Source organism: Aptenodytes patagonicus, chromosome 9 (assembly GCF_965638725.1).
Source record: "Aptenodytes patagonicus chromosome 9, bAptPat1.pri.cur, whole genome shotgun sequence".
In the NCBI taxonomy this organism is placed as follows: Eukaryota; Metazoa; Chordata; class Aves; order Sphenisciformes; family Spheniscidae; genus Aptenodytes; species Aptenodytes patagonicus.
This window is the reverse complement of record NC_134957.1, coordinates 3207557-3232696: the sequence shown is the minus strand read 5'-3', so window position 1 is coordinate 3232696 and position 25140 is coordinate 3207557. Positions and strand designations below refer to the sequence as shown.

At 37.2% G+C, this 25140-nt stretch overlaps 1 protein-coding gene across 1 annotated transcript in view; it reads right to left on the bottom strand.

Moving 5' to 3' along the window:
• Positions 1 to 25140, bottom strand: part of LOC143164408 (transmembrane 9 superfamily member 2-like) — a 33550-nt gene that overhangs the window by 7192 nt on the left and 1218 nt on the right. The window contains exons 3-16 of the mRNA XM_076346959.1: positions 24367 to 24460; positions 22519 to 22646; positions 22173 to 22302; positions 19796 to 19923; positions 17083 to 17194; positions 14524 to 14603; positions 13443 to 13551; positions 8885 to 9017; positions 7145 to 7264; positions 6910 to 6967; positions 4172 to 4331; positions 3417 to 3568; positions 1801 to 1912; positions 1214 to 1385 (exon numbers count right to left, since the gene is read on the bottom strand). Of these exons, the coding sequence (XP_076203074.1) occupies positions 1214 to 1385; positions 1801 to 1912; positions 3417 to 3568; positions 4172 to 4331; positions 6910 to 6967; positions 7145 to 7264; positions 8885 to 9017; positions 13443 to 13551; positions 14524 to 14603; positions 17083 to 17194; positions 19796 to 19923; positions 22173 to 22302; positions 22519 to 22646; positions 24367 to 24460 (1688 nt within the window). The remainder of the gene's footprint in view (positions 1 to 1213; positions 1386 to 1800; positions 1913 to 3416; positions 3569 to 4171; positions 4332 to 6909; positions 6968 to 7144; positions 7265 to 8884; positions 9018 to 13442; positions 13552 to 14523; positions 14604 to 17082; positions 17195 to 19795; positions 19924 to 22172; positions 22303 to 22518; positions 22647 to 24366; positions 24461 to 25140) is intronic.

The following is a 25140-nucleotide window of genomic DNA, read 5'->3' as shown; positions in this document are numbered from 1 at the left end:
TTATGAACTGTGCTTTTTTGCCTCATATCAACAAGTATTAGAGGCAATAAAGATGAAAGAGGTCCTTCTCACTGCTGAACTGAAACTCGGAGTCTGATGCTAAGACTTTCATTACTTATTTTAGCCACTCTTTTTTAACTGTAACAAGGGAGTTAAGTGATGCATTTCATAAAGCCAACACAAAGTAATTACAGCAGGTTTCAATAATCAGGCAGAAGATGCTAAGTAACAATGCGAACCATCAGGCCATCCATAGAGAAATCCTCTATTACAAATTTTAGGAATGAATGTAAAGGTTGGTTTTACAAACAACCCATTATATATGAACTAGCATTTTCTCTAGTTCTACCACTGCAGTACTTCATGATGCTAAGCAGAGTGATACATAAGAGATCTGACTTCATGTGTTAAAACTACATACGCAACACCAGCAGTATGATGAACACCAATATAAAATGCTCCTGGCTATTTTTAAGGGCCAGAACCCTTCAAAAAGCTTCTAATTCACCTAACACATGGTAAATCTGGCACAGATTTCATATCAAATCAACCTCAAAATTATAGTTTGAGCCAAGTGATTATGAACATTAGAGTAATTCTGTAGAATACACTTACTCTGCATGAGTAATATCAGAAAAGTTGGACTACTAAAAATGGAGAGCCATATTTCAAATAGGTTTCTCCGGTTAAGATACACTCATGCCATTAAGAAGTGGTGCTTAATGAGCAGATAAGACCACCTCTAACAGTACTAGAACTCTCTATTGTCAACATTCGCTTTCTTCCCAGCACCAACCTGCTTCACTTGCTAATAGTGAAAGCTGAAAACATCTTTTATTCTCCGTATGCGGAGTGCAGTATCTCTAACTATAGAGCTTCTAGAACCAATTATGAAATCCAGAATCAAGTTAAACACCCCTGCTATCAGTATCAACAAGAACAGCACTTTGAAAATATAATGGTTTGAACTCACTGCTAATATAATATGCAATAATGGAAAATTAATTATACTATCAATAAATGTAATTTCAAGTTAGAAAAAAACCCTTAAAGAATATCTTACTGTGACGTGTGGTGTCACAAACCATAAAAGTAACACTGCCTAAAGAGTCCTAAGTTGTATTTAATGTTTTGTATAGTCTAATTTCACCTAAAGTTTCTCATTTCGAAAACAAAACCCCTTCATTCGTTTTAGTTTGAACAATGTACTTACCTGTGAAAAGGAAAAAAATCAAGACCATGATCATTGTGTAACCAAAGTATAAAATGGTGCTAGCGGTTCCTGTTATCTGGAGTTTAGAGAAGAAGTAATGAACTGCATAGATAAAGAGATAAACTGCTGTAAAGCTGCTCGTCAAGAATGATCGCCACCACCAATGATAATCCTGAAAGAAGCAATAACCATTCAGTAAGAGACGTCACGTAGAAAACAGAATATAAATAAGCTGGTTAAAAAATAACATTGTCTTATGAAATACATTTAATTCTTCAAAACTTGTCTCAAAAAAAGAAAAATTCCAACATAGCACGTAGCTACTTTTTTCTTTCTCGAAGTCAGCTGTATTGCTTCCACTATGAACATGAAATTATTCTAAGATCAAGGCTGTTTGTTTATCCGCTGCAAACGGTGGATTTTGAAGCAAAAGGCACATTTCAGAAGAGTGGCTAAGACAGGCATGTCAAGGGCTGACAATACAATCCATTCAGTGTCCAGCACATCACAGCACATGCGAATACCTCAACTCTATTTCTAACATCTTCCAGCTACAAGTGGTATCTACGCAAAACTGTACTTTTTACCTCTGCACACAGATGGAAGTAGCACAGCAAAACTGTAGCCTCAGAACACGTAATTAGAAGAATTATAAAAACCAGGAACAGGAAACCAAACATGTAGTACATCTGATGAGACCTAAAACAAAAAATAAATAAAAAATAAATAAAAGCAAGAGTCTAATTTTTGGCTGAAGTTCTGAGTTAATTTACAGTGTTACCTGCCCAGATACTAAGCCAATAAAAAAAGAAAAAAAAAAATCCACACCACTGGGGTAAATTTGCCTATACCACTATTGGCTGATTCATAAAAAGTTTTTTCTCCTCTATCTCAATGTACTCTGTAAATAAAACCACTGCTTCATAGAGCAATGCTCAAAGTCCTCAATTACACTTCCCTTGAAATGAGCTTCAATCAGCTTTCACAGAGAACAGTTACGGGCAGTTTCCAGAAATGTTTACCACTTCAGGTCTCCTTTAGCTTTCCTAACACTTGCATCACTTGTACTCTTCCCCAGTTACAATATCCACTTCCTTCCTATTACTGCAGCTAAGTTTTCCAAGTGTCTCTGCACCTCCTCACTACATCCAACCAGATGCTCATCCACTTCCAGTCTATCCCCAGACCAAGTCTGACTCCAATCCAAGGGCTAACCAAACATCAAAACACTCAAAAAAAAAAAAATTCAAGGGAAATATGCTTGTTTACTTTTAATCTGGTGTCTTTCAGATAAGGGAAGTAACCAAATCAACTTTATTGAGTGACGGTGACAATTACACTGTAGGATTTGACAGAGGGAGTGGAAGTTGCACATTCCCTCCACGCTTCCCTTCTGCAGGATAAATAATGAGAAACAATTTGGGAATTCAGTAATTTCAACTACAAAAGCCCAGAGCGTACCTGTTTGTCAGCTGATTACATTTTCCAGCATAGCTATATTACACGGTTTCTTCTTTTATTGAGGACTAATGCGAAAGGCTAACAAATCTAATATATTTGCATTTAAGAATTCATTTAGAAAACTGTTCCGTAAGAAATCTCAACACAAACAGAGGACACCTTAAAAACTTGGCACCTTCAGGTTAATATTTTCCATTAAACAACAATGTATTAAACATTTCATATTTACATTGTGAAAGTTATGAAAGATTGCACTGGTTTAATTTTCCATGCGCCTGCTTGACTAGGTTTTGACAAGATTTAGGAGTGGTGTGGATGTTTCACAGGGGGTGGAGTCTTTGTTTTGCAGAACATGAATCCCAAATTCTTGACCTGATTCTGATTTAACAGCTGAAACTGCTAGATCATATTATGTCCATAAATCATAATATAGTTACACAACAGATTAGGCTCCACCTAACCACAAAAAACCATGTTTGTGCTGTTCAGAGCCAGAAAGATAAAACAAGGAAACAGGACTCAAATTTCATACTTTGCAGTTGTCAATAAGAACAACTAGTTTTATAATTTCTAAGCATGGGAATAAATATGCAGATTCTGGAAATGCCACAAAAGTCTGCAAGAAGATCAAAAATTTTAAGAATCGGTTTATTCCTCATATTCATTGGTTTGGGATGTTCAAATTCATCTGTGTTTTTATTATCAAACCAGCATAACTAGAACAAAAAAAAGTGATACTCACCAAATGCTATTCAGAATGAAAAAAAGTTGAATAAAAATACAGCCAAAGGGCAAGATACCCCCCATTATGATACCAGGCAACGGCTTTGTGAAAAAGGACTGTTCTGGAATTTGGCGAGGAATCTGGTTTGTACGAACTGGATGCTCAATAGACTTCAAAAGAAATTAAGATAAATTGTTACATCATAAATAAGATTGCTTTTCCCTAATATTAGCATCTAAAGATTTGATAAACATAAGTTAACTTTATTTTCATCCATAAGCCATCACAAGTTACGAAACCAAGAAAACGACAAACTTGATATCCATCACTAGGAAAACACACATATGTTTTAGGTATTCCAACTATTGGTCAGTAAGCAAGTCAGAACAAAAGGAAAGAAATCTGTTCAGTCCTTAATAAAAAACCCATTTTCTTTGTTGTCTGGCATTATCTCAAACTAGTGAAGTACAAACTGAAGTACTTCTGAAGTACTACTTCAAAAATGAAACTGCTGAGGTATTACTGAAGTACAAAAGGCAAGCAAGACCTCCAAAAGCACTATTAAAATCTGATTCTAATGAATGGACAGAAAAAAAGTTTAGTGTGACATTACAAGCATATACTCAGTTTCAAAATCATGACAAAGCGAAACATCATTTTACAGTCATAGGGCCATAAATGTTTCAATCCAACCAGTTCTTGTATGCTTAGGGATTCAATGGCTCAACTGCAGAAGACAGGTATATTTCAAAACTGTATTCAAAGAGCCCTACCTTCTCTTTGAAGCCAAAATAGGCACCAACAAAGGTTAGTGGGACTGAAATTCCAAACCACATAGCTAGGATAGCAACCAAAGTGCCAAAAGGGATGGCAGCTGAGGATCCTTTCACCCACAGAATGAGATTCATAATGAAGAAATCAGCAAAGACAATCCTGAAAAAAGATCGGAAAAGATATTAAAATATTCAGTAAAGAATAAATATCAGTTAATATTAAAAAACATAAACCCATTAAGTCTGCATCACAAAAATGTAGCTTCTTGCAATCTTTCATTCCCTAACAGTCCTCGTTGCTTTCAGCAATAGTGCAGTTAATGTAAAAATGCTTGCAACACCCAATGCCTATAATGCAAGTATCTATGGTAAAGCCACTATTTAAATAAAGACTCTGCATGTAAAACCAAAAAGTAACAGAAAGATTTAAGTGTCAAAATCTATACAAAGAATGCTAAAAGATAAAATAAATAACCCCCCCTCCTATCTGAATCACCCTTCCTGTTATTGTCAGTCATTTAATTCCTTTATTTAGGTCCCTTCTAACCAGTAAATTCCCTCTGAAAAAACACAGTGATAGCAAAACCTCATATTTAGGAAGCCACACATCACTCACAACAAAACATATACCCTGCTGCAGCATGTGTCACAGCAACATGCTAACAGAACGGTGGATTAAAGAGGGCTTTTCCCTACAAGAATCTTTGTACTAACACCTCATGCAGTTACAGGTAAGTAGCCCACACCTTTTGAGAATTTAAGTAAAGACTGCATCAGTCATGACATCTCTCCAGACCTGTTCTTCCCTCCCCAGTTAAGTGCATCTGCCTCATTTTCTAAACATCCTGGGAAAACACTAGAAAACAACACGAAGACATATGATGAAGATTTCAAACCCATCCCATTCTGAAAGCAAAGCAAAATGTACTGCAAGTGAACCCCATATAAAAGCCTGCTTGAATTTCCATTATTCATGGATTCAGAGATGTATCACAGAAATTCAGCCTCAGGAAGGGCCCCTGCGAAGTGCACCATTGTCTGGGTTTTGTTAAAAAAGTGTTCCTGAGGCAGAATTTAAACTGCCCTGAAGTGAACACGCATCCTCCACTGAATTTAATTTAAAAAGGAAGGAGGGATGATTAGAGCAATAGGCAAGCTCCTTTTTTCCTTGGAGAGGCCTTACACTTGCCAAAACTGTTTAGGGGAATACACTTGTTAAATAAGCGCACCCAAGCAGCCCCTGGTGTAAGCATTTGTTGAACAAAAAAAAAAAAAAAAAATCCATTTTAGAAGTCTTGCTAATCTTTATCATCTGCCCAAGCTCGTAACACAGACCCCACTTACCCCCTCCAAAGTTAGAAAAAAATACTGCAAATATAAACTCCCATCAGTCTACTGAGACTATAACGGCCTTAGGCTGTTTATGGTATTATGCAAATTCACTGAACTAGCATAGCATAATCAAGACATCTGTTCCTATTCTACCATCCCCAATCATTTTACTTCCTCTGTGAAACTTAATTTATTTGGGAGTTTAAATGATCAGTACAATATTTCTTCCACCAATAAATATTTTCTTCTCTCTCAAGATAATATCTAAATGACAGCAGGGAAACTGAAGCACATTTTGTTTAGAAATAAGATCTCCTCATAGAAATATTACACTCAGTTTTATCGAATGCATTACATTTCATTTTATTAAATTCTACTATACTCAAAACGAAGCCATGTTTTATTAATTCTGAGCTTTTTTAGGGGGGAGATACCTTAAGAAATTATTTATAACCTTTTCTTCAACTTTTGCCAAGGACATTTGTCAAAGGGTAGATTCATGTACCCAAAGTGGCAACCAAGAAATACGGAAGTCTTGCAGAAGAAATTAGTTCCTGTTCCCTTTCTTCACTGACCTAATTCTCACGGAAGGTCTTGAGAGCTATGAGAAAATGAAAGATAGGAGAGCTATCACCTTTCCCAAGCACGGCAGTATTGGCCATAGTATGATACACGCTACAGCCGTATCTGCAACTGGACACTACCTCATTTATATAAAAGACACTAACCCATTTAAGAGAATCTCTGCGTCATTCTCACCCAGAAGCATAGTAAACATCTACTGTTTAGTATAGCAGTATATAGCTATTTACTTAAAAAAATAATAATCTCAATTATATTTCCTGTGTCCTCCTCAATAACATGGTTACAAGAAAACACTGATACTGTAACTAAGGTAACAGAGGTTCTGCCTAAAGGGCTGTCTCTCCCTATTTACAAAAGAGCACTACAGATACTCCAAAGTTACCACAAAACCACGTACTTCCTGACAAACTGACCATACCTATTAACAGTTAAGACAGGATTACCTGTAACATACCGAGTGCTGTGGTACCAAATTGGAATTACCCCATCACTTTGCCTAATGTTCTGGTGCAGTGATTCTCAAAGGCTGTGACGCTACCTTGCAAGAGAGTCACATCATTCCTCCTACCCCCACAGCTGAGTACAAAACAAGATGCTAAGAAGCTGTCTTCTAGAATGCTAGGCTCCAGCTCCTCAGAATTCACTTTTCTTCATATTCACAGATAGGCAATATACAAAAGGAACAGCAACTTGGAGAACAATAAAGAAAATAATCACACAAACAAGCATCATCATTTACTTCCCCACCACCACCCCCCTTCCCACCTCAGATTCGTTTATACTTAAGAATAAAGGAAAGAATGAGGGGAAACAATACTAACCCAGGGCAAAGCAGAGCTGTAAGCAAAACGTTTGTCTTCCACTTCTCACCTCTAAACGCTGAGGGGAAAAAGTAAAAAAAATTTCAAGTTCAGAAATTTTTCCAACTGTTTTGCAGTACAGCAGCAAGAAGCAGATTTGTTGCCTGAAACACCAGCTCCAGTCTGAGGTTTACATTAAGCCGAGCAATTCTGAATTTAACCTGCTGTGTCACATTAAACAAATGTGTGTACTTACTCTTGTACATTCTAGCAGACACATAACCAGCTGGAGTTCCCAGTAAGACCCACAATACAACTGCACAGGTCATCAAAGCACCACGGTTGGCAGGAGAAAGAAAACCAAGGCAAGCTAGGACTAAAGATACAAAAAGATTTAGTCATTTGTGGACACATGTCAAAATTCCCCTGTAACACATATCGTACAGGTTTATCCCCTTCACCACCAGATATTTAAATGAAGACTATGTGTATAAGCTCTCATATATCCCCATCACATAACCATATCCCTAATGTCACAGTTTCATTCATAATAAAGCATTATTTCCACCTCATCTTTTATATAGAAAGTTTCTCGTAGCCAAAAGACTGAAAAATAAAATACCACACAGATATGAACAATGAACCTGAGCCAAATTTCAGCTTGAAAAAGTCTGCTTCCAAAATCCTACAATCATCCTGTAAACATTCATGGCCAATACTTAACGCATGCTAAGTAACAGGAGAAGTTTAATATGTGGCATAAAGGACATCCGAGAACAGTAGGTCTGGAGGAACCAAAAACTTTGACAGAGCTTTTTTTGTCAGGGTTTTTCTGTTTGGGGACGGGGGGCAGTTGTTGGGGTTTTTTTTAGATTTTGGTAGGTTTTTTGGGGTTTGGGGGTTTTTTGGTTTTTGTTTTTTAAGGTATAAGTAAGCCTGAAGATAGAAGATCTTAAGGGTATCGAGTCACTTGCTTCAAATTCCACAAAAGGCTCTCAGGCACCATGACAGACACCACTTTACTCAAGAATGCATTATCTTGAAAATAAGCCTCTTTATTAAAAGAAGGCTGCCTGTGTCTGAACTAACTGTAGAAGCCAGCCCAGAGATATTCTCAGAAAAGGAGTTTGTCAGCGATCTCTAGCGAGAAATTTTGTTTTTAAACAGAAAAAGGATCCCCCCCCACACACAATTTCTTTCTATACTACACTAGTTGCACAGGAAACTATTGCAGTTAAGTAAGTTACGAAGAGCTGTGATCAACACTGAAAGACAAGCCCATCAAGAAAATTCTATTAATCTTATAGCATCACGTAATGAATAGAAAAAAGCAGCTCCTCTATGAAAAGACCAAAAGATCTGAATAAAACCTGGAGAGCAGAATTTGAAAAATTCTTCTTTTGTAATAAATATCAGTATACTTCCCAATTCTACCGTACAGTAAGAAAAAGAATGGTCATATACTTTATAGATAACATATAATAAAACACCAACTTGTGACAGGTTACATCATTACATGTATATATAGCTACTTATGGTAGGCTCTCATATTATCTGAATATTGTGTCAGGATTATTCCGTTGGCATGCATTCTTGCTCTTATTTCTGCATGGCTGCAGGCTGTTGTGTCAAACGTATTAGATAAAAAGTGTTCCGAGAACATTAAAGCTTTGATTACATGTCTTTGAACTTGCATTACTGGATCCTTGGATAATTTACACCATGACAAACTGTTTATTTTTTAAAAAGAAACTTGTAACAAGGAAGCTTCATTTCTGCAATCATGAAGAATCTGAATTAGCCCAGACACCACAACGTTTTGAATGACAGCAGTACTGAAGCTATCTAGACTATTGTTATGAAACAGTATTAATATTTTATTTTACTAAAGGAAGGACTTCATTTCCAGGAGCAGGCTTCTATCATTTGTTTAATAATATTGCATCTTTCTTGCACTACTACATTACGAACACATCACCTTAATAAAGTTACTTACATAAAGTAATAAATGTCATAATGAAAATTTGAGTTCCTTGGCCCAAAAAGACAGACAGTAACATTCCCTTCCTTGGAGGTCTAAACACGTCTCCATGAACCAGCTTCCAGCCAAATTCCTCTTGGGCATCTTCCTGTAAAAAATCAACAGTGTCTTTAGCAAAGATACATAATGCAGTAGTGATTTAACATAAACAAGATGCAAAACACATATTTAAAGTTTGATTAACTTCCAGTTTAGATCCAAAGACAGACTAATTGCATGTGATTCATCACTCATTGATTTTATAACCCCCTAATGGTTCAATGAAAGAAAAAGGCAGGATTTATCAAGAAAATCCTCATCTCAAAGCAAGAAAAAACAAGATGTAATTAGCCAAACCGTATAACACCATTTTAAATTTAAAACTAAAACAAAGCATTCCATTTAATTTCACTTGGATTATAGCATTTCAATCTAGTTCAAGCACTTAACTTTTTCTGCTTCCATTACAAAGCGCATCGGTCTCAATGACAATATTGGAAAAGAATGAAATGGTCCCTATATTCCAGAAGAAAGTCTGCTCCCTAGAATCACCAGGGGCAAGTACCAACACTCTTTGTCCTGCTGCCAGAGGTGAACAGATGGATGGCACGAGGGGGATCCTTAGTCCAGCAGCTCTAAGGCACCATTGCTGAAGAATAAAACTTTTCAATAACATCACTCAAAACAAACACCTCCCCTCCCAAAAAAAACCCCAAACACACACGACCACAAATAACCAACCCCTCAAGAAGACACCTCTCTTCCTCACAAAGTTAAAAGCTACAGGTTTCATTCAACCTAGGAGTACTGAGTTTAGTTCAATGGACTGCTTACCACTAGAATTACAGCATAAAAAAGTAGGTAAGAAAGAATACAGACCAAACTGGCGAATGACACAGAACATCTTAACTTGCGACAGATTATGTAATTTTTTTTTTTTTTTCTGGAAGATTATCTTTGCCTTCCCCATACTGATACCTCTGCTTGCATTTGTTGGATAGAAATTACTCTCAGAAGTCTGATATACTAATACAAAAATTGAAAGCTATTAAACACAAGATAACACTTTGATTAAAAAAAAAAAAACAAAAAACAACACCAAACCACAAAACTACGCCTGCAAAGAAAATGATACCAGGTATCTAGGTATAATTCCAAGACATCAGTGCTCTTCCAGTAAAGAACGGTTTGGTTAAAGAAGCATAAAGACCACACTTTCCTGTAAGTTTGAACTTGAACTAATTGTGATGATGATGAGAAAGTTGTTGAGGTAAGACAGAAGAAAGACTTTTCCCAGGTAGTTGCAAGTAAGGAATGAAAGAATTTCATAGGTTGCCACCTGAAGCAAATCTTTATCTGTTTTCAAAATGGTACACACTAAGCAGAAAAAAATGCTTAGTACTTTAGTTCCTGACAGAACAAGGAAAATGTTGTACAAATCTGGAATGGCTGGTATTAGATTTCTTATCAACACCTAATCTCGCAAATGCTCTCAAAAGACACCCTCTGGTTTTAATACAAGCTTTAAAACATATAGCTACATGGTAAATCTCAAGCTTGGCAGATTGAGACCCCTGATTTATCTTGTATGGGCCTATGGGCCGGAGTGTTCGTCTCAAAGCTCGATTTTTAATAAAACTCTTCCATTACAGGCCAATTAGCTATGAGTCAGTATTTTCCAGATTTTTGTTTAAAGAATTCACCAGTATTTTATATTGCTAACCTTTACTGTTCAAAGATGAGGATAAGAATTGTACAACTTATCCAAGTAGGAAGCTACACTTTATAGTTACAAAAAATATTTGAGGAAAATAGATCTAAAGGTATTTTTGAATCTTGGCCAATATGCTAAAAACTTCTGTAAATTTTTAAAAGTGCAGTAATCCTCACCTTATCCATTTATTTAGCCTAGTTCTCAAAATATTCTAACAAAGATTTAAGTCCCCTACACTCAAGTAATCACAATCAAAGAGATTTAAAAAAAGAGGACAAGAGTTTTACCTCTCACTGTTGAAAAGATATTGACATGAATTCTCTTCAGTTCAGTTCAGGAATCTTTTCTTAATCATAAGACCCTAAAAGTAATCTAATGATTTCTGAACACTTCATTAATGTATGTCTCACTAAACCTACATCACACTAAAAGCCAGGTAGTATTAGTATACGCATTTAACGTTCAGCTAATACCACAATCACTGGCTTGTGCATCTATCTCTTTCCAAGTAGAATCACGAGCCTTCCCTAAGTGTGAGATACTAATTTGCTTCATTGCAGCTTCCTTAGCCCAGGTCCTCTTTTGCACAACTATTTCACACCTTTTTAAATCAGCTCCTTGAACTGCAACAGATCTTTAAGTCTCTTACAACTGGCAAGAAAATAAAAAAGCATGTTTTTTTGAGTCACACCTATCCCTGCTGTTATCCATAAAAACTAGTCAAGCTTCTACAACTCTTGCTCTTTATCACATTAAGAATGACCAACTAATAAAAGACAACACAGTATAAGATTTTGAACATAATTTAATTGAGAGATCAAACAGGAGCTTCACAAAAATGATCAGTTAAAGGATGTGGAAAAATTCTTCCACTTTAATTACTGTCTGGATTTGCATTAACAAAAGATATTAAATATCAAAAACACAAAGAAGAATAAAAGTACTTTCAGATGTTTTAGTTTCAATATGAAACATTTTTGTGCATTTGAAAGTATTTCTTTATCCAGATAGACAGCAACAACAGTGAAAATTCAAACCTTTGTAGTATCTGACATTATTTTTCACCTTTGGCTTGCAGATACCACTTTTACCAATGAGAAAGAGTAATTTTTACTCAGCCTTTCACTCACAGTCAACTGGTCAAGTCTCTAACTCACAGTTACTTTCTCTTCCACCAAGGCAGCAAGCCACTATAGGGACCTGCCCCTTTCCCATTTTAAGGAGTACGTATTTCAAAAGAACTCGCAACAGGTTCAGTCAGATGGCAACAAGCTTCAGTCACTACATTAAGTCAGGCACACCAGGCTCAGTTTGACAGTGATCACCAGAATTGTATTATAAAAAAATAAATAAATAAAAATCATTTACACGCATACCAGATAGTTCTAACGCAGCTAGAAACCAGAAGTTGTGTTGCACATGAACTGCGGTATTACGATCTCCTAAATGAAGACAAAGTATACTATTCCAACACATTTTAGCCACAGACAAAAGGCAACATCAATTTGTATTAGTCTATGTTAATCAGAATCTCTCCCATAACATTTAGCAAGACAACTACTGATCCTCACACTAATTTCACTCTATTATTAGCTGTTGGTTTAATTTTTGATCCTTTTTGCAGTAATCACCTGATACAGTTTTTTTTTAAATGCGTTGCTTTATTAAGTTGCACAGCATCATACTTCTCATGAAATTTAGACCACAAACCTTCCAAACTTCACAAGTCACGTGCTACCACACTTGCTTTCTGGACAAGCTATACTACAAACTGCCATAAAGAAATACTACCTCAGAACTGGAAAAATTACAGCAACTGAGCTTTCTAACGCAGCTTCATTACAGTGGAGACAATACCTGGCTGCAGTAGTTTTAAGCCTGATCTCCTGAAGAGAGAAAAAAACAGCTATCAATAAAACTAACTGTTCTCTTCACAAGTTTGGTTGTTCAGACTATAAGACATATTTTTAGACATAAAATATGCCAAAGTAGGTAGCAAGTCTTTGCTTCTGTGCTACAAACGTCTCCGCAACAGATACAGTGCAGGTCCTTTACTAACTCCACATAACACGACTTAAAACAGGGCTGCATTGACAAGGAATCTTACATATAATCCCAGGTTGCCAGAGTCACAGAATCACTCAATGGTTGATGCCAGAAGGGACCTCTGGAGGTCATCTTGTCCAACCCCCCTGCTCAAGCAGGGCCACCTAAAGCAGGTTACTCAAAAGCCATCTGAACATGTTCTGGGTATCTCCAGGAATGGAGATTCCATAAATAACACACTGGCTACTTAGGTCAGTGTCATACCGCCAGCTACATGTCCAGACTGACTCCATAATGCAACCATAGGACTCAGGAGAAATTGCCACATCTTGATGGTGAACCAATGCCAGAACAGTTTTCAATGTCTGCACTGTGTCTTGTGGCTGTTGGTATACTGTGAATGTATTTATTAAAAAAAGAGGCTTTCCTTGGTTGAGACCTTGGAACAAAGGGACTTACATTTCAAATACAAGTTTGTTCACTACCAAAATGTTTCTGTGAATCACTCCACATACTTCTAAAACCTGAAGTCTGTCCTTGCATATTACAAGTTCATCAAATGATGCTACAAAAGTAAGTGTGTCACATCTGCCCATGTATTCCTGCTGTTAGAAAAGATGAAATAGCAATAAAGCTATTTTTAATCCCCAGATATACTAGCAGGTATCAAATTCTTGGTAGTTATACATCTCTTTAGATTGTATTCGAACTAATTGATAGACATCAGTATCACCAGAAAAACATGCTCATGTAAAAGCTGTAGATCTTACTCACCGAAGAGTCAATCTGGTTGTATCGTGCAATATCTTTATGAAGAGTCCTCAGAATGATCATAGCCACCATGCCAGATAAGAAGAGAACAATTACGAGGGAATTCATTATACTGTAGATAAAGAAAAAGTCAAACTTTCAATCCGCTTATTCAGGTTTCAGGACATGCACTCCAATTCATACCACATGTACAGCTCAAGTCTGAGGAATAGCCTTAGATATTCAGACTTTACTTAAGTCATTCAGACCTTTTAGTATTTTCCCACCCAGTGAAGATAAAGTGTTGTGTTTTGTACAAAGTTGTGTACCTTTATGATTTCTTAGGAGACAGAATTGAGAAGAATAGTATTTTATGATATATTGTTAATTCTCAAGACAGTTACATGTTGCTTTTCTTTATTTTCCTCCTTATATAGCTCAGAAGTAATTTCCCTAGTGAAACAGCTACAGCTCTTAAAGCAGACTTTGTGAAGTAGATTTTATATCTATCAAGCAATGAAATCTACATCATGCCATTTAATATTTTGTAGACATATTTCATCAGATTAGCCTTTTGAAACACTTTATATTGCAAAACGTTAACATTTCAACATAAATTATATACTTGCTTGATATCATTTGCATGGTACAGAGGGAAGTAAGAGCTTTTCATATACATCTTTTACTCGTAAAAAAAAAAAAGCCCTTCTTTTTACTGTACGCAGCTGCTGAGTACAAAACATGCAGTACACATATGTACCTCTCGCTTGGCAGCTGGAGAAAGCCAGGCAGTAACAATAAGAACACTGCAGAGCAGCAACACCTTAGAAGTTCTACAGAATAGAGATGATAAAGTAAAACGATGGAGGCTGCTTTCCTTTTTGGACACTAATGGTGCATTCCTTTGGTGAAATGCAATACTACAGCTGCTCCCAAGAGATGGAAGACTGATAAAAGTTACTTCACACATGAAAACAAAGTTTTCTTGCCTGAAAACTAACAGATTTTGTTCTACCACAGCAGAAGTTATATATCCCTAGAAGCACAAATAAGAAATCTTTGTGCTCCCCTGCAAGGCTATTCACTGAATAAATGCAAATCTTACCTAAACCACTGGATGTTTGTATGTGGCATGGACTCCAAAATGTAGTCCCATCTGGAAGCCCACTTAATATTATTCTTTTCCTATAAAGACATTAAATAGCAATTAATAGAAACAAGTACAAGTTTGTTGCAGTCTCTGAGAAGGAATAAGCACATCAAATCTCTTCCACAAACCTTCTATTCAGCATTAATATCTAAGCTTGGTATCAACCCTGGATGTTAGACCTCCCTCTTGCATTGATTCTTTTTATCTCTTGAGCTTCACAAAGAATATCTTGTTTAGTGAAATCTCCTATCCACGTCTTCTACCCTCAACTGAGGCTTCACTAAGCCTCATCTTTCCATGATTCGGTATGTAGCTGCCTGCAGCTCCCAAATGCACACTGAAAAACAATCATACCATCACTACAAGATACTCCCAGCACAGCACGCTGATCTTGAAACTTCACCTTTGTTAAACCTACCCTATGAGTACGTTTCTAGTTTTTCCTGGAATTTTTCTCTCTCATCATATTTAATGTATTTAGCACAGGCTTCCTCGCTGCCTGCCATAATGGTCTCTGATACAGACTATTTTCCACTCTGATTCCTGGCAGACAACTTTCAATTCCAGATATCCCTGTGAAGGATTTAAGAAGAAATCATTCCGCAACTTTCACGTTCAAAAAACACTTCCATTCTCTTCCATCTCCGCCTCTAAACGCTTCATGTGAAAGCTGTACAAATGACGATGCTTTCTGACGCCCAAGCCTTGTCCTCTACAGCTTGTCTCATGAGGTGTATGGCTGCTGTCCTGCTACCAAACTCTATCTCCTGACTGGCATGAAGTTCAGCAGAACTTCTTCATTTATTCACCAGGTGGTACGTTTGTACAGTTAATTCTCAGAATTTAGACTACGCCTCCAGCCTAGAATTTTTAAGTTCCGATTCATGTTCTGGATCAAGAACATGTAACAAAGAACTGCACCAACAAAACATGGCGGCTGAAATTGCCATATGTTGCTCTTTCTCAGCTCAATCAGTAGTTCACAGCTAGTTGGGACAGAGTTTCAGAACTGTGGTTCTAAAGTTTGTTACTTGAGTACCAAACTGCTCACATGCTTACATTTTTGTACGCTTGTGCATTGAACATTACAGGCACAATCGTGTATACTTTTCACATACACAGAGCTAAATACCTTGCCCATTTCAATGAATTAAAGCAGACACCACAGCTTTCTCGTCAGAAGTCAGCTGCCGTATTAGAAAGGACCATAAAACAGTTCGGCATTTTACTGGTTTATGTATTCAGGCTTACTGAAACTAACGTTCTCCTATGTAAAAACACTTTCCGCTGCTAAATGCTCCCCTTTTTATTAATAGTTTCAAAATAACTTAGAAGTGAAACATATCGGGTGTTACCTCAAACCCAGGCTGACGGGTAACAGAAAGGCAGCGGTTTGAAGCGCCTGGCGATTGGGACGTGCCGAGCGCCATCTGCCGGCAGCGCCTGAACCCAGGGCAGCTACGCCCCGCCCGCCCCGCCCGCGAGCAAGGGAGCAGGTAGCCCAAGCGCCTAACACGTTGCGTGAGGAGCCGGACAAAGTTCACGCTGCGATTCTAAACTGCAATTTATCATCAAGATTCAAACACAAATGTTAATAGACAGGAGGCTCCTTCATGTAGTAAAGTTAGAGAGTCTAAGGAAGACTGGGCGTCTCAAGGCAAAAGTAACAGGATATAGAGCCTTGCACCTCAAGGTCATTGGTTCAAATCAAATTCAATTTTGTAGAATGAAAGCTGTTACCACATGACGGCTGCTCGACTGCCTATACAAAATAAGCTGGTGGTCTCAAGCCAAATCCTGTAAGATTGGTGTCTTACATCAGAAAAACAACCATGCTTTCGGGACAGACTGGAACCAAGGTACCAAGGTTTGAAGTAGCTTGGACCAAATTATTCTCTCCCCCGCAGGAGGCTCACTTTCCACGCTGGGGTAAAGACCCAGTCACAAGAAAGCCTAATTTCCTCCTGTCTACGTCGTAACGGGCTGAATAAGGATTAGAGTGTTAGTAAACATTAGACTATTAACTCTAAAAGATAAATGGCCATCTACTCAAAAAAAAGCTAGTGAAAAAATAAAAGCAATACAAAATGAGTCAAAAACTGCAACTTCACTAAAAAAAAAAACCAGCAGCTTTACAATATACTAAAATCAACATTTAACACAAAGTATCTCCAAATATAATATAAACACTTCTTCAACAGGAGACTCTCGGTACCGACTGAACTCTGAAAACATAGAGCATACCTCAAGGGAGGCAACTCTTGCAGTTATCCAATCTACCACCTTTCTATTAGTAACATAACAGGGCAAAAAAAGTCTTTATTTATACATTCCAAGTGTCACTTAAACTACAGTAATGGAAAAGTAATAGGATTTGGGAAAACTGTTTCACAAGACCATCCTTGTGGAATTTACACTGCTTTAATCCAGTTATGGCTATTAGCAAATTATCCAGTTGTTTTGACTTCATTTTTTCGGGGAATTACATATTCATGTAACAGATTCAATACTTACTTCAAATGTCACAGAGTAAGTGTAGATCAAATTCAGTTTATTGGTGAATTCTCCAGGAATCTCCATAGGTGGACCTTCACAACTTAAATTGTTCTCATCTGTATGTTTGTAGCTAAGGGGGGAAAAAAAAGTTAAATAAAATTGCATATGCTCTACAGGATGAATTTTCACAAATTCTTTTCTAAAGTAATTAAAACAAGTTTTTATTTAAAAAAAAGAAACAAGGAGAGCTGCGTATATCATTTTGTACCAGCTATTAAACTTCTTTGAGAACCTGCTTTTCTGTTCTTCTACTAACAAAGGTCAAAGATCTTAAAATATATTTTTATTAATACTTATGTTTGTAGCTAGAGATAATACAAGAAAAATAAAATCATGTATATAATTAGGTATCATTATTCAGAATTTCTGTAACAGCCTTAAAGCCACACCAGAACTGAACACTAGCTCTCAGAGGCACTTGTGGCGAGAGCTAAAAACTCCACAGAAAGCATCCTAGGGATTTGGATCTTGGATCGCTATCCTACATTCAGTTATCATCTGTTCACACTTCCAGGCATTTGAGAACATTATAGGTAAAGTTGTTTGCTAAGCATGTGAGAGACAAGAACCACAGACCTCTGAAAGGTCACGAGATGTGGTTTCACCTCTGCCATCATACCTCCCTTCCACATTGTAACAAGACTGCGTTATCGGTGAGGGACTTAACCTCAGTGTGTGCTCGTCAGTAAGGAAGACAGAATTTCTTAGCAATCTTCCACAGGTTCTCACCTTCATCTCACCCACTTTTCTGCCATGATCAGAATGAAGTCCTAGTCCTAAGCTAAAATGCTGCTTGGTTAACCCGGCTGCGAAGTCTGGCAATCTTTACCAGGTAAGATGGTAAGTTTTAACACAAAATACTGCTTCTCTGCCATCATACCTCCCTTCCACATTGTAACAAGACTGCGTTATCGGTGAGGGACTTAACCTCAGTGTGTGCTCGTCAGTAAGGAAGACAGAATTTCTTAGCAATCTTCCGCAGGTTCTCACCTTCCCTCAAGTTTCTTAGGCAGAAGGGTGTTTAGTTTATTTTATTTTGGTGGATTTGGGAGTGTCTTTTTTTTATTACTATCATTTTTTTACACTGGGGCACCGGGACAAAAGAAATGACTGTGGGAACCTTTCAATTTTCCATTCCTATACAAGTGGTCTAATTTCACCTCTCGTCAGTCTCATGTACTCTGTAAAATGTAGAACTCAGAACAACATTCTGCATTCTAAAGTTCAAATATGCAAACCTTTCTCTGCAGTACCTTAGACATACTGCAGCTATAGAAAGCACAAAGTCAAAGAAACCTTAAGGTTTGCTTGAATTCATTCCTGTGAACCTCCTCTAACAGTGCAAAATAGCTTCCCTCTCACGCCCTCTTGGGCAAGTTGTATTTACCCAATTCAGATAAACAATTCTACCTTATATGCATTATTATATGTCAACAACTAAGTCAAGCCACAAGATAATAAAAACTTTCATGAAAGGCCTAGGGTGCTCCAACCACAAATACTTCCCATCAGGAGAGCTTCAAGGCTGAAGCAAAGCACCAAGCAAACCACCAGGTCAGAGAATGACAAAATTAAGGTTATGTGCAACCTAACTGTGCCCCCTTGTGGTCTGCATTACTGGTGAAAAGACAAATTCTTATTTTGCAACCATTCAGGATGCAACTGATAAAGCGTTAATCAAAAATTGAGAAGGCTGGTAGAATCTTCTTGCCACCATCTCAGAGCAGATGTAAATGGAAGGAATGAACTTGCATAGCAAGTATAATTCACTAAAAACACACTATACCGTTGCAACAGAAAAAACAAGTATACCTGAGTCATGTTGTACCATACATGTCTGTATGGCTTGAGAAACTGTGGTAGCGTAATTTAAGAGTGTACTTAATCTCTGTAGAAAAGAGGGAAGAGTTTAGCTAAAAAAACCAACCTACTTTGAAATTTTATAAACGGACTGCAGCTTTCAAATATGGCTAAGTATGAACTGTGCATGAACAGACTGACAAGAGGCCAAAGTAATCACCTCACTCTGTTTCTGACCTCTGAATTGTTGCATCTCCTCTCTGATCAACACAGAAACTAAGAAGCTACTGTTTAAGAAAATAAGTTAGTCATCTTAGAAAATGAGCTGTCGTCTTCTGCTGTTCTGAATACCAGTATTAACTTGATATTTCACCTATAACTCAGTATCCAAACTAAAACAGGAAAAAGTACACCTGTACAATTACTGTGCATTCATACAAAGTACATTTGGGAGGCAATGCGGCAACAATAAGAGAGATGACATGGGAAACTGTCGCTCAGTTAAAGGATGTTTCTCAGTGTATCTGAAAATATGTCTTTTAAAAGAAAGTAATGCACACCCAGATGCAAATCAATAAAAACATGAGAAAGCTTCTATTGTTTGTGTCAGGCTGTAAGAGTCTGCATAAGCAGTTTTTCCATCAGGAGGGACTTTGGGGAACATTTTAAAAGCGAAGTTAAATGACATTTACAGTCGTGGAACTACTCTTTGTAAATACAGTTCCAGCCATGAACCAGTATACTGAAAGCTTTATCAGAATTCAAACAACCAATTCCTCAGAACTTACTGACACCAAGTATAATTTCTAAGTTTGCAACTACTGTTAGGACTCCCTAGCAGTAGGACTTGCTCCTTTAATGCACAATTTACCTTTGCGGTCTCAGTCTCGCCATCACCAGTCTTGCACCAGGCCAGTTTTCATCCTTCCCACTATGGTACATGATTGTTATGTCAACGTGGTTGAAGAGGTAGAAAGTGTTCTTCTTGTTAAACTCGGACTACAAAATATCACCAAGAGATTGAGAAACTTCAACAGGAGAGGGCGCAAGCAGTCAAGAACATTAAAATGAGACTACTGTCCAATGAAGGAGCAAGAAAGATGGGGGAATACTTCAACAATCACTTTGTTTTTTTAATATACCTGTATAAAATATTTTTCTATATATTATATTGTATTATATAAACACAAACCCACATAATAAAGTATCACATCTGTGTTACTAGTAGAATTTAAATGTATTTGACACCATTTTTGTATTTACAAAAAAAAAAAGCTGCCAAAAGTTCAAAGATGTATTTATTCAAAATACAAGTAATTCAGATTCACCATTTCTCCCCCCCCTAGTCTTTCTGGTAGACGCTCCAGCTACCGAAGCTTACAAACCAGGTTCTGCTTCAAAAAACTACCTTTACCTTCAGTAGCCATTCTGCTTTGTCATCCCTATCCTTTCAGAATTTGGAATTATGAAGAACCATATAAAGCTCATATGATACCAGAGTCAATTAAGTTGACTTGGATTTTCTTTTCTCCTCAACGCTGTCATTGTTTAAAAAACTTTAATTTGAATTAGGGGACCAGGATGACAGACTGCTAGTTGAGTTTCCAAGTTTAAAAAATCCTTTTTTTATGGTGTGTATTAGCCATTTTCCAATTGCCATACAACTTCCATCCCCTGCCCGCCCCAGCAAAATATTAAGGTGTCTTGCATTAAATTTATCTGGATTCCTCTTCTTTCACCATGATCAAGATTCCCATTGGGAGAAGACTAGAATCATACCTGTGTCATACTATAACCCCATCTTTAGGTCCTTGTTTCCTTCACTTCCAGCTACATAAATGTGAGGATGAACTGTAGCTGGGCCATTGCACGATAACAACCCCTTTCCTGCCCCCATTTTTAAAGATATGTCTGCTAGAATAGGTTTTTGGATATACTTCTAAAAGAGGATGACATTCCCCAACTCAGCCCAGAGATTACAGTTATATCCACGGTGCTACGTTCTTATTTGCCCATGTAACAATCATCCCTCTAGCGCCATGCCATGCAACATTCTCATCGCAATTAGAATCTGCAGACTAAAACTGACACTGGGTATGACGGCTACACTGGCAGAGCATCCACACCACAGCTAGCACACACAATTTGCACAGCACTTTATGGATACACAGTACAAGCTCCCTAAGCACTCACTAGAAAATTCAACCATTGCTGCCTACATATGAAGTCCCCCCCTCTAAAAAAACCCAAAACTTTTCATCCAAGTTGCTGACTTTGCTACAACCATTTTCTGTGTACCACACAGTTTCCAACACAACACACACCAGTATCAATTTAACATAAAAACCACCTCACATACAAAGTAATGGAATTGAACACCTAACTAGAACAGGTTATTCAATTCACAGACCATTTTCAATAGTCTAGGGAGCCTGAGGAGTAACCGAGTTGGAAGGTGACTGTAGAGCGAGTAAACTGAACATGCATGATAAACGCATCGCTTCCAAGAAGCATCAGACCTGCTGAATACAACTAAATTGACTGCACTGCATGCAAGCGGTAAGTCATGTGGCAGAGCAGAGCCATAGCAGAGCTCTCTCCTCACTGAGAGGAGTGTGGTCCCTCACCCCAGGAGAGATAAAACTGTATCACTATTATCTGTAACTGTACTAGTTCACCATAAAACTCCCAGGATGACTGACACACTTCAAATTGTTGTCAATATAATTCTTTCCCTGCCACAGCTGTGTTTGTTATCTTCCAGCCATCTGGGAAAATCCTGACACATTTAACTTGTAAACTGTGCTAGACATAACTTTTCCAACTAGAACACAGTGCTCATTTCTAGGTCTTCACTAGAAAGCTTCTATCTGAAATCGGTAAAAGAAGGTCTTGCACACAAATACAACTTTTAGCTGCATGGACAAAGAATGAATAGGTACAAAGACGGATACACATGAAATTTCAGAACAGAAACCTCAATTTTCTAAGACTTTTAGACACCAATACGGTTGTTTTATAGCTTTATCTTTATTGGTCAAAAGATCTACATGAACGGGTTTTTTTGGACAATTCTATCAGTGAGACACTGCATACAGAAGCAGCATTCTGCTTTGTCAATGCCCATGTTCTGAATATTAACCATGTTTACAAGGGTAACTGTTCTTTCTCAGGAAAAGAAAGCTTAAAAATAAAACTGTAAATGAAATTACATCTGCTATACTAACGAAAAAAGTCCCACCACTTACATTTATAACACAAGCATCTTTAACTCTACCATCTGGAGTAACAAAACATCCTATTGGAAATCCTGGATTACAGTATTTTTGTCCATCTTCCACATCATAGCACCACGTTACAGGCATGTTATCGATAATCCTAGACAGAAATCAAAAAACACTTCCTCAGAAAGGGATGCACCTTATTTCACATTGACATTTAACATTCATGTAATGCACATTGTTTTCAGTAGTGCCCACAAGATGCACAGTAGAGGACAACTATCACATAGAAGGAAGAAAGCAACCACTTAGAACATAGATAACAATGTAAAAAAGCAGCAACCAAAACCCCAACCTCAAGCACACAGCTTACCAGTGATGCTGATAATTCAACTGCATTCCTTTCTTCAAAAAAGCCAGTTTGCTTTTGTCAGCACTGTTTCCTGGGTCATATGATCTTGTACAAACCTTCTTGCATGTTTCTTGCTTTTTAAAAGTGAACTGTTAAAAAAGCACACAAAAAAAGTAATTTCAGTTTCGCTTCAAAAATCTTTCAGTCTTTTTTTCATGTAAAGCTGACTTTTTTGAGATACTTCACTTCCTTGCTATAAAAGTTTCTAAAGCCAGAATTTCCCATACAACAGCTTTAACTTAAATGTAAAGATTTAGGTATATCCAGCACCAGCAATCCCCTTTCACATTGCTAAAAATCTCTTCAATAGCCCAGATAAACTACCTCCAGATAAACCTTGAGGACTGAAATTTGAAGATTAATAGAAAAGGTATTGCTTTTTTGTCAGTTTGTTTTATTTTGGTAATTTCATCATCTGCTAAACCAGACTTTTAACTACACCCTTTTTGAATGTTTCACGTTAATTTTAGCTGCGTTACCCCATGACGACTAAGTTTTTAGACAAGGCTGCCAAAAATGCAACAAGTTGCACAGCATCTATGCTTCAAGTGCAGACACCACCGAACACAAATGTGCTCACATTTGTATATCAAACTTCTATTCTAACCCAGTTAGGATTTACCTGTTAGTGAGCTAACATACTTAAAACATGACTGAAAATTCTAACATTATCAAGGCCTAAGTGCTAACCAATAACAGCATTTTCTAATTACTGTAGCGTGCAGCCATTTCAAACAAGTAATTGTTATAATACTTAATCTATTCAATGGGTATCCAGCCCAAATGACCCATCACGCTCCATATTTAAAAGCTTCTTGTGGCCAGCAGTTGTAAGACTTAAAATTACATTAGCTCAGAGTCAAAGAAAAAGAGACTTGTAGGAGCAGTTTACACATCTGCATCACCTCCTTAACAGTCCTATGAAAAGATGTGACTAGATCCCTAGCAGCAGTAAACTAGGACTGAGCAACAGTAGGCTCAGAAACTCTGCTGCCTCTTTTTCTCACAGGGATTTGGATTATCTGGCAACGCTTACACACAAACATAGCCCAGTTTTCAGTTTCACCAGCAAATCCCAGTCTGGAAGCTGCACTTGAATAGTATACAGCTTTCGAGCGTTAAGAGCCAGTGTTTGACCATATCTCCTTTACTGCTAATAATTTTCCCAAGTTGACTCGACGGCATTTTAGAGGTGCTACATTTGGTCATTGCTAATGCAGAGCATGAGACAGAAAAATACTACATACCTAATCTACAAAATACTTCCATACCTTATTTATTTTACAGAAGATTTCAAGTGACATGCACCAACAATGAAGAATTTGGTTTTAGACAACAGGTGTTAAGTGTGTACAAGCAGGGAAAAGCTGGAAGTGAGCCCCAACTTGGCTTCCCCTTCCCACTCTGGAAGCTGCCCAATAGTACAACCAAGTATACGAAACAGTTCCTGAACCACCAGTTTACAGCCTCCAATATTACATTTTAAAACCTAATGATTTCAGATCACCTAACACACTATACACCCAGCTGTTAAAGAACTGCTTTAAGATACAGTTTCTGCATTTGTCTGCCACAGAGGAACAGGAAAGAAAAGTGATTACTGGCTCAGCTTCCTAACTTTAATTAGCCACCCTAAGATGCCTTTGGGGTGGGAGGGGTTTTGGTTTTATTACATAAGCAGTATAAAGCTTATATTAAAAAAAATTAAAAGAATCACACAATCAAGTCTTCAGCTATGTCTATAGATTACAGACATCAGAATGACAGCTATCAAATTTAAACAGGATCAACTTCAAGGGATAAAACAACCTTATATGGAGATGATGCTATTCTCTCCCCAAACAGCACTTGTCCAAGATTTTCTGATGGTCTTTTCTCTTCCGTATCTTGACAGAAGTCAAAACTGGGAACAAAGTGGAAAAGATTACCTTTCATTTTTAATTGACATATAACTGTAAATATCAGCCTAAAACCATTTCTTAAGTTATGTTCTTAACATTGCAGTTTTCATGCTTCTTTTGGCGGGTCAGCCACTGTTAGTAAAAATTTGAGTGCCTTTGCAAAGAAATTTGGAATATATTATATATAAATATTTCTATTTCAATATCAATTTCAACCAAGATATATCACAGCTGAAGTATCTTTAACAAAATGCATGATGCTTAGTCCAAGCATCCTTTTCAAATGACAATTTAAACAAACAATAGAATGTTTCATATTAAGACAAAAAGACTGTCCTTTTCTCTTGCAAAAGTTTCAGAAAAACAACTACACCCCTTTCTTACAGGAGTCTTTACAAAAAGTATTTAACGTGAAACATGTTCCGAAGAAGGGAAGTGCTTTTAATTTTAATGTGCCACACTGCCAAATGCCATTCACCAATTCTTTTCAACTACATACAGTCTGAAACAGCTGAATATGGAAGAGAAGATGTAACCATTCTGGATCTTTGTTATTTAAACACGGGTAGCAGTAGGTTATGAAAAAAAAAATTTCCTTTTTCCACCAAAGCTCTGTATCTAAATCTTGTTTTTATTTTGATTCTTGTCTGTGAAAATTATTACCTGTTTTTGCAGATATTTA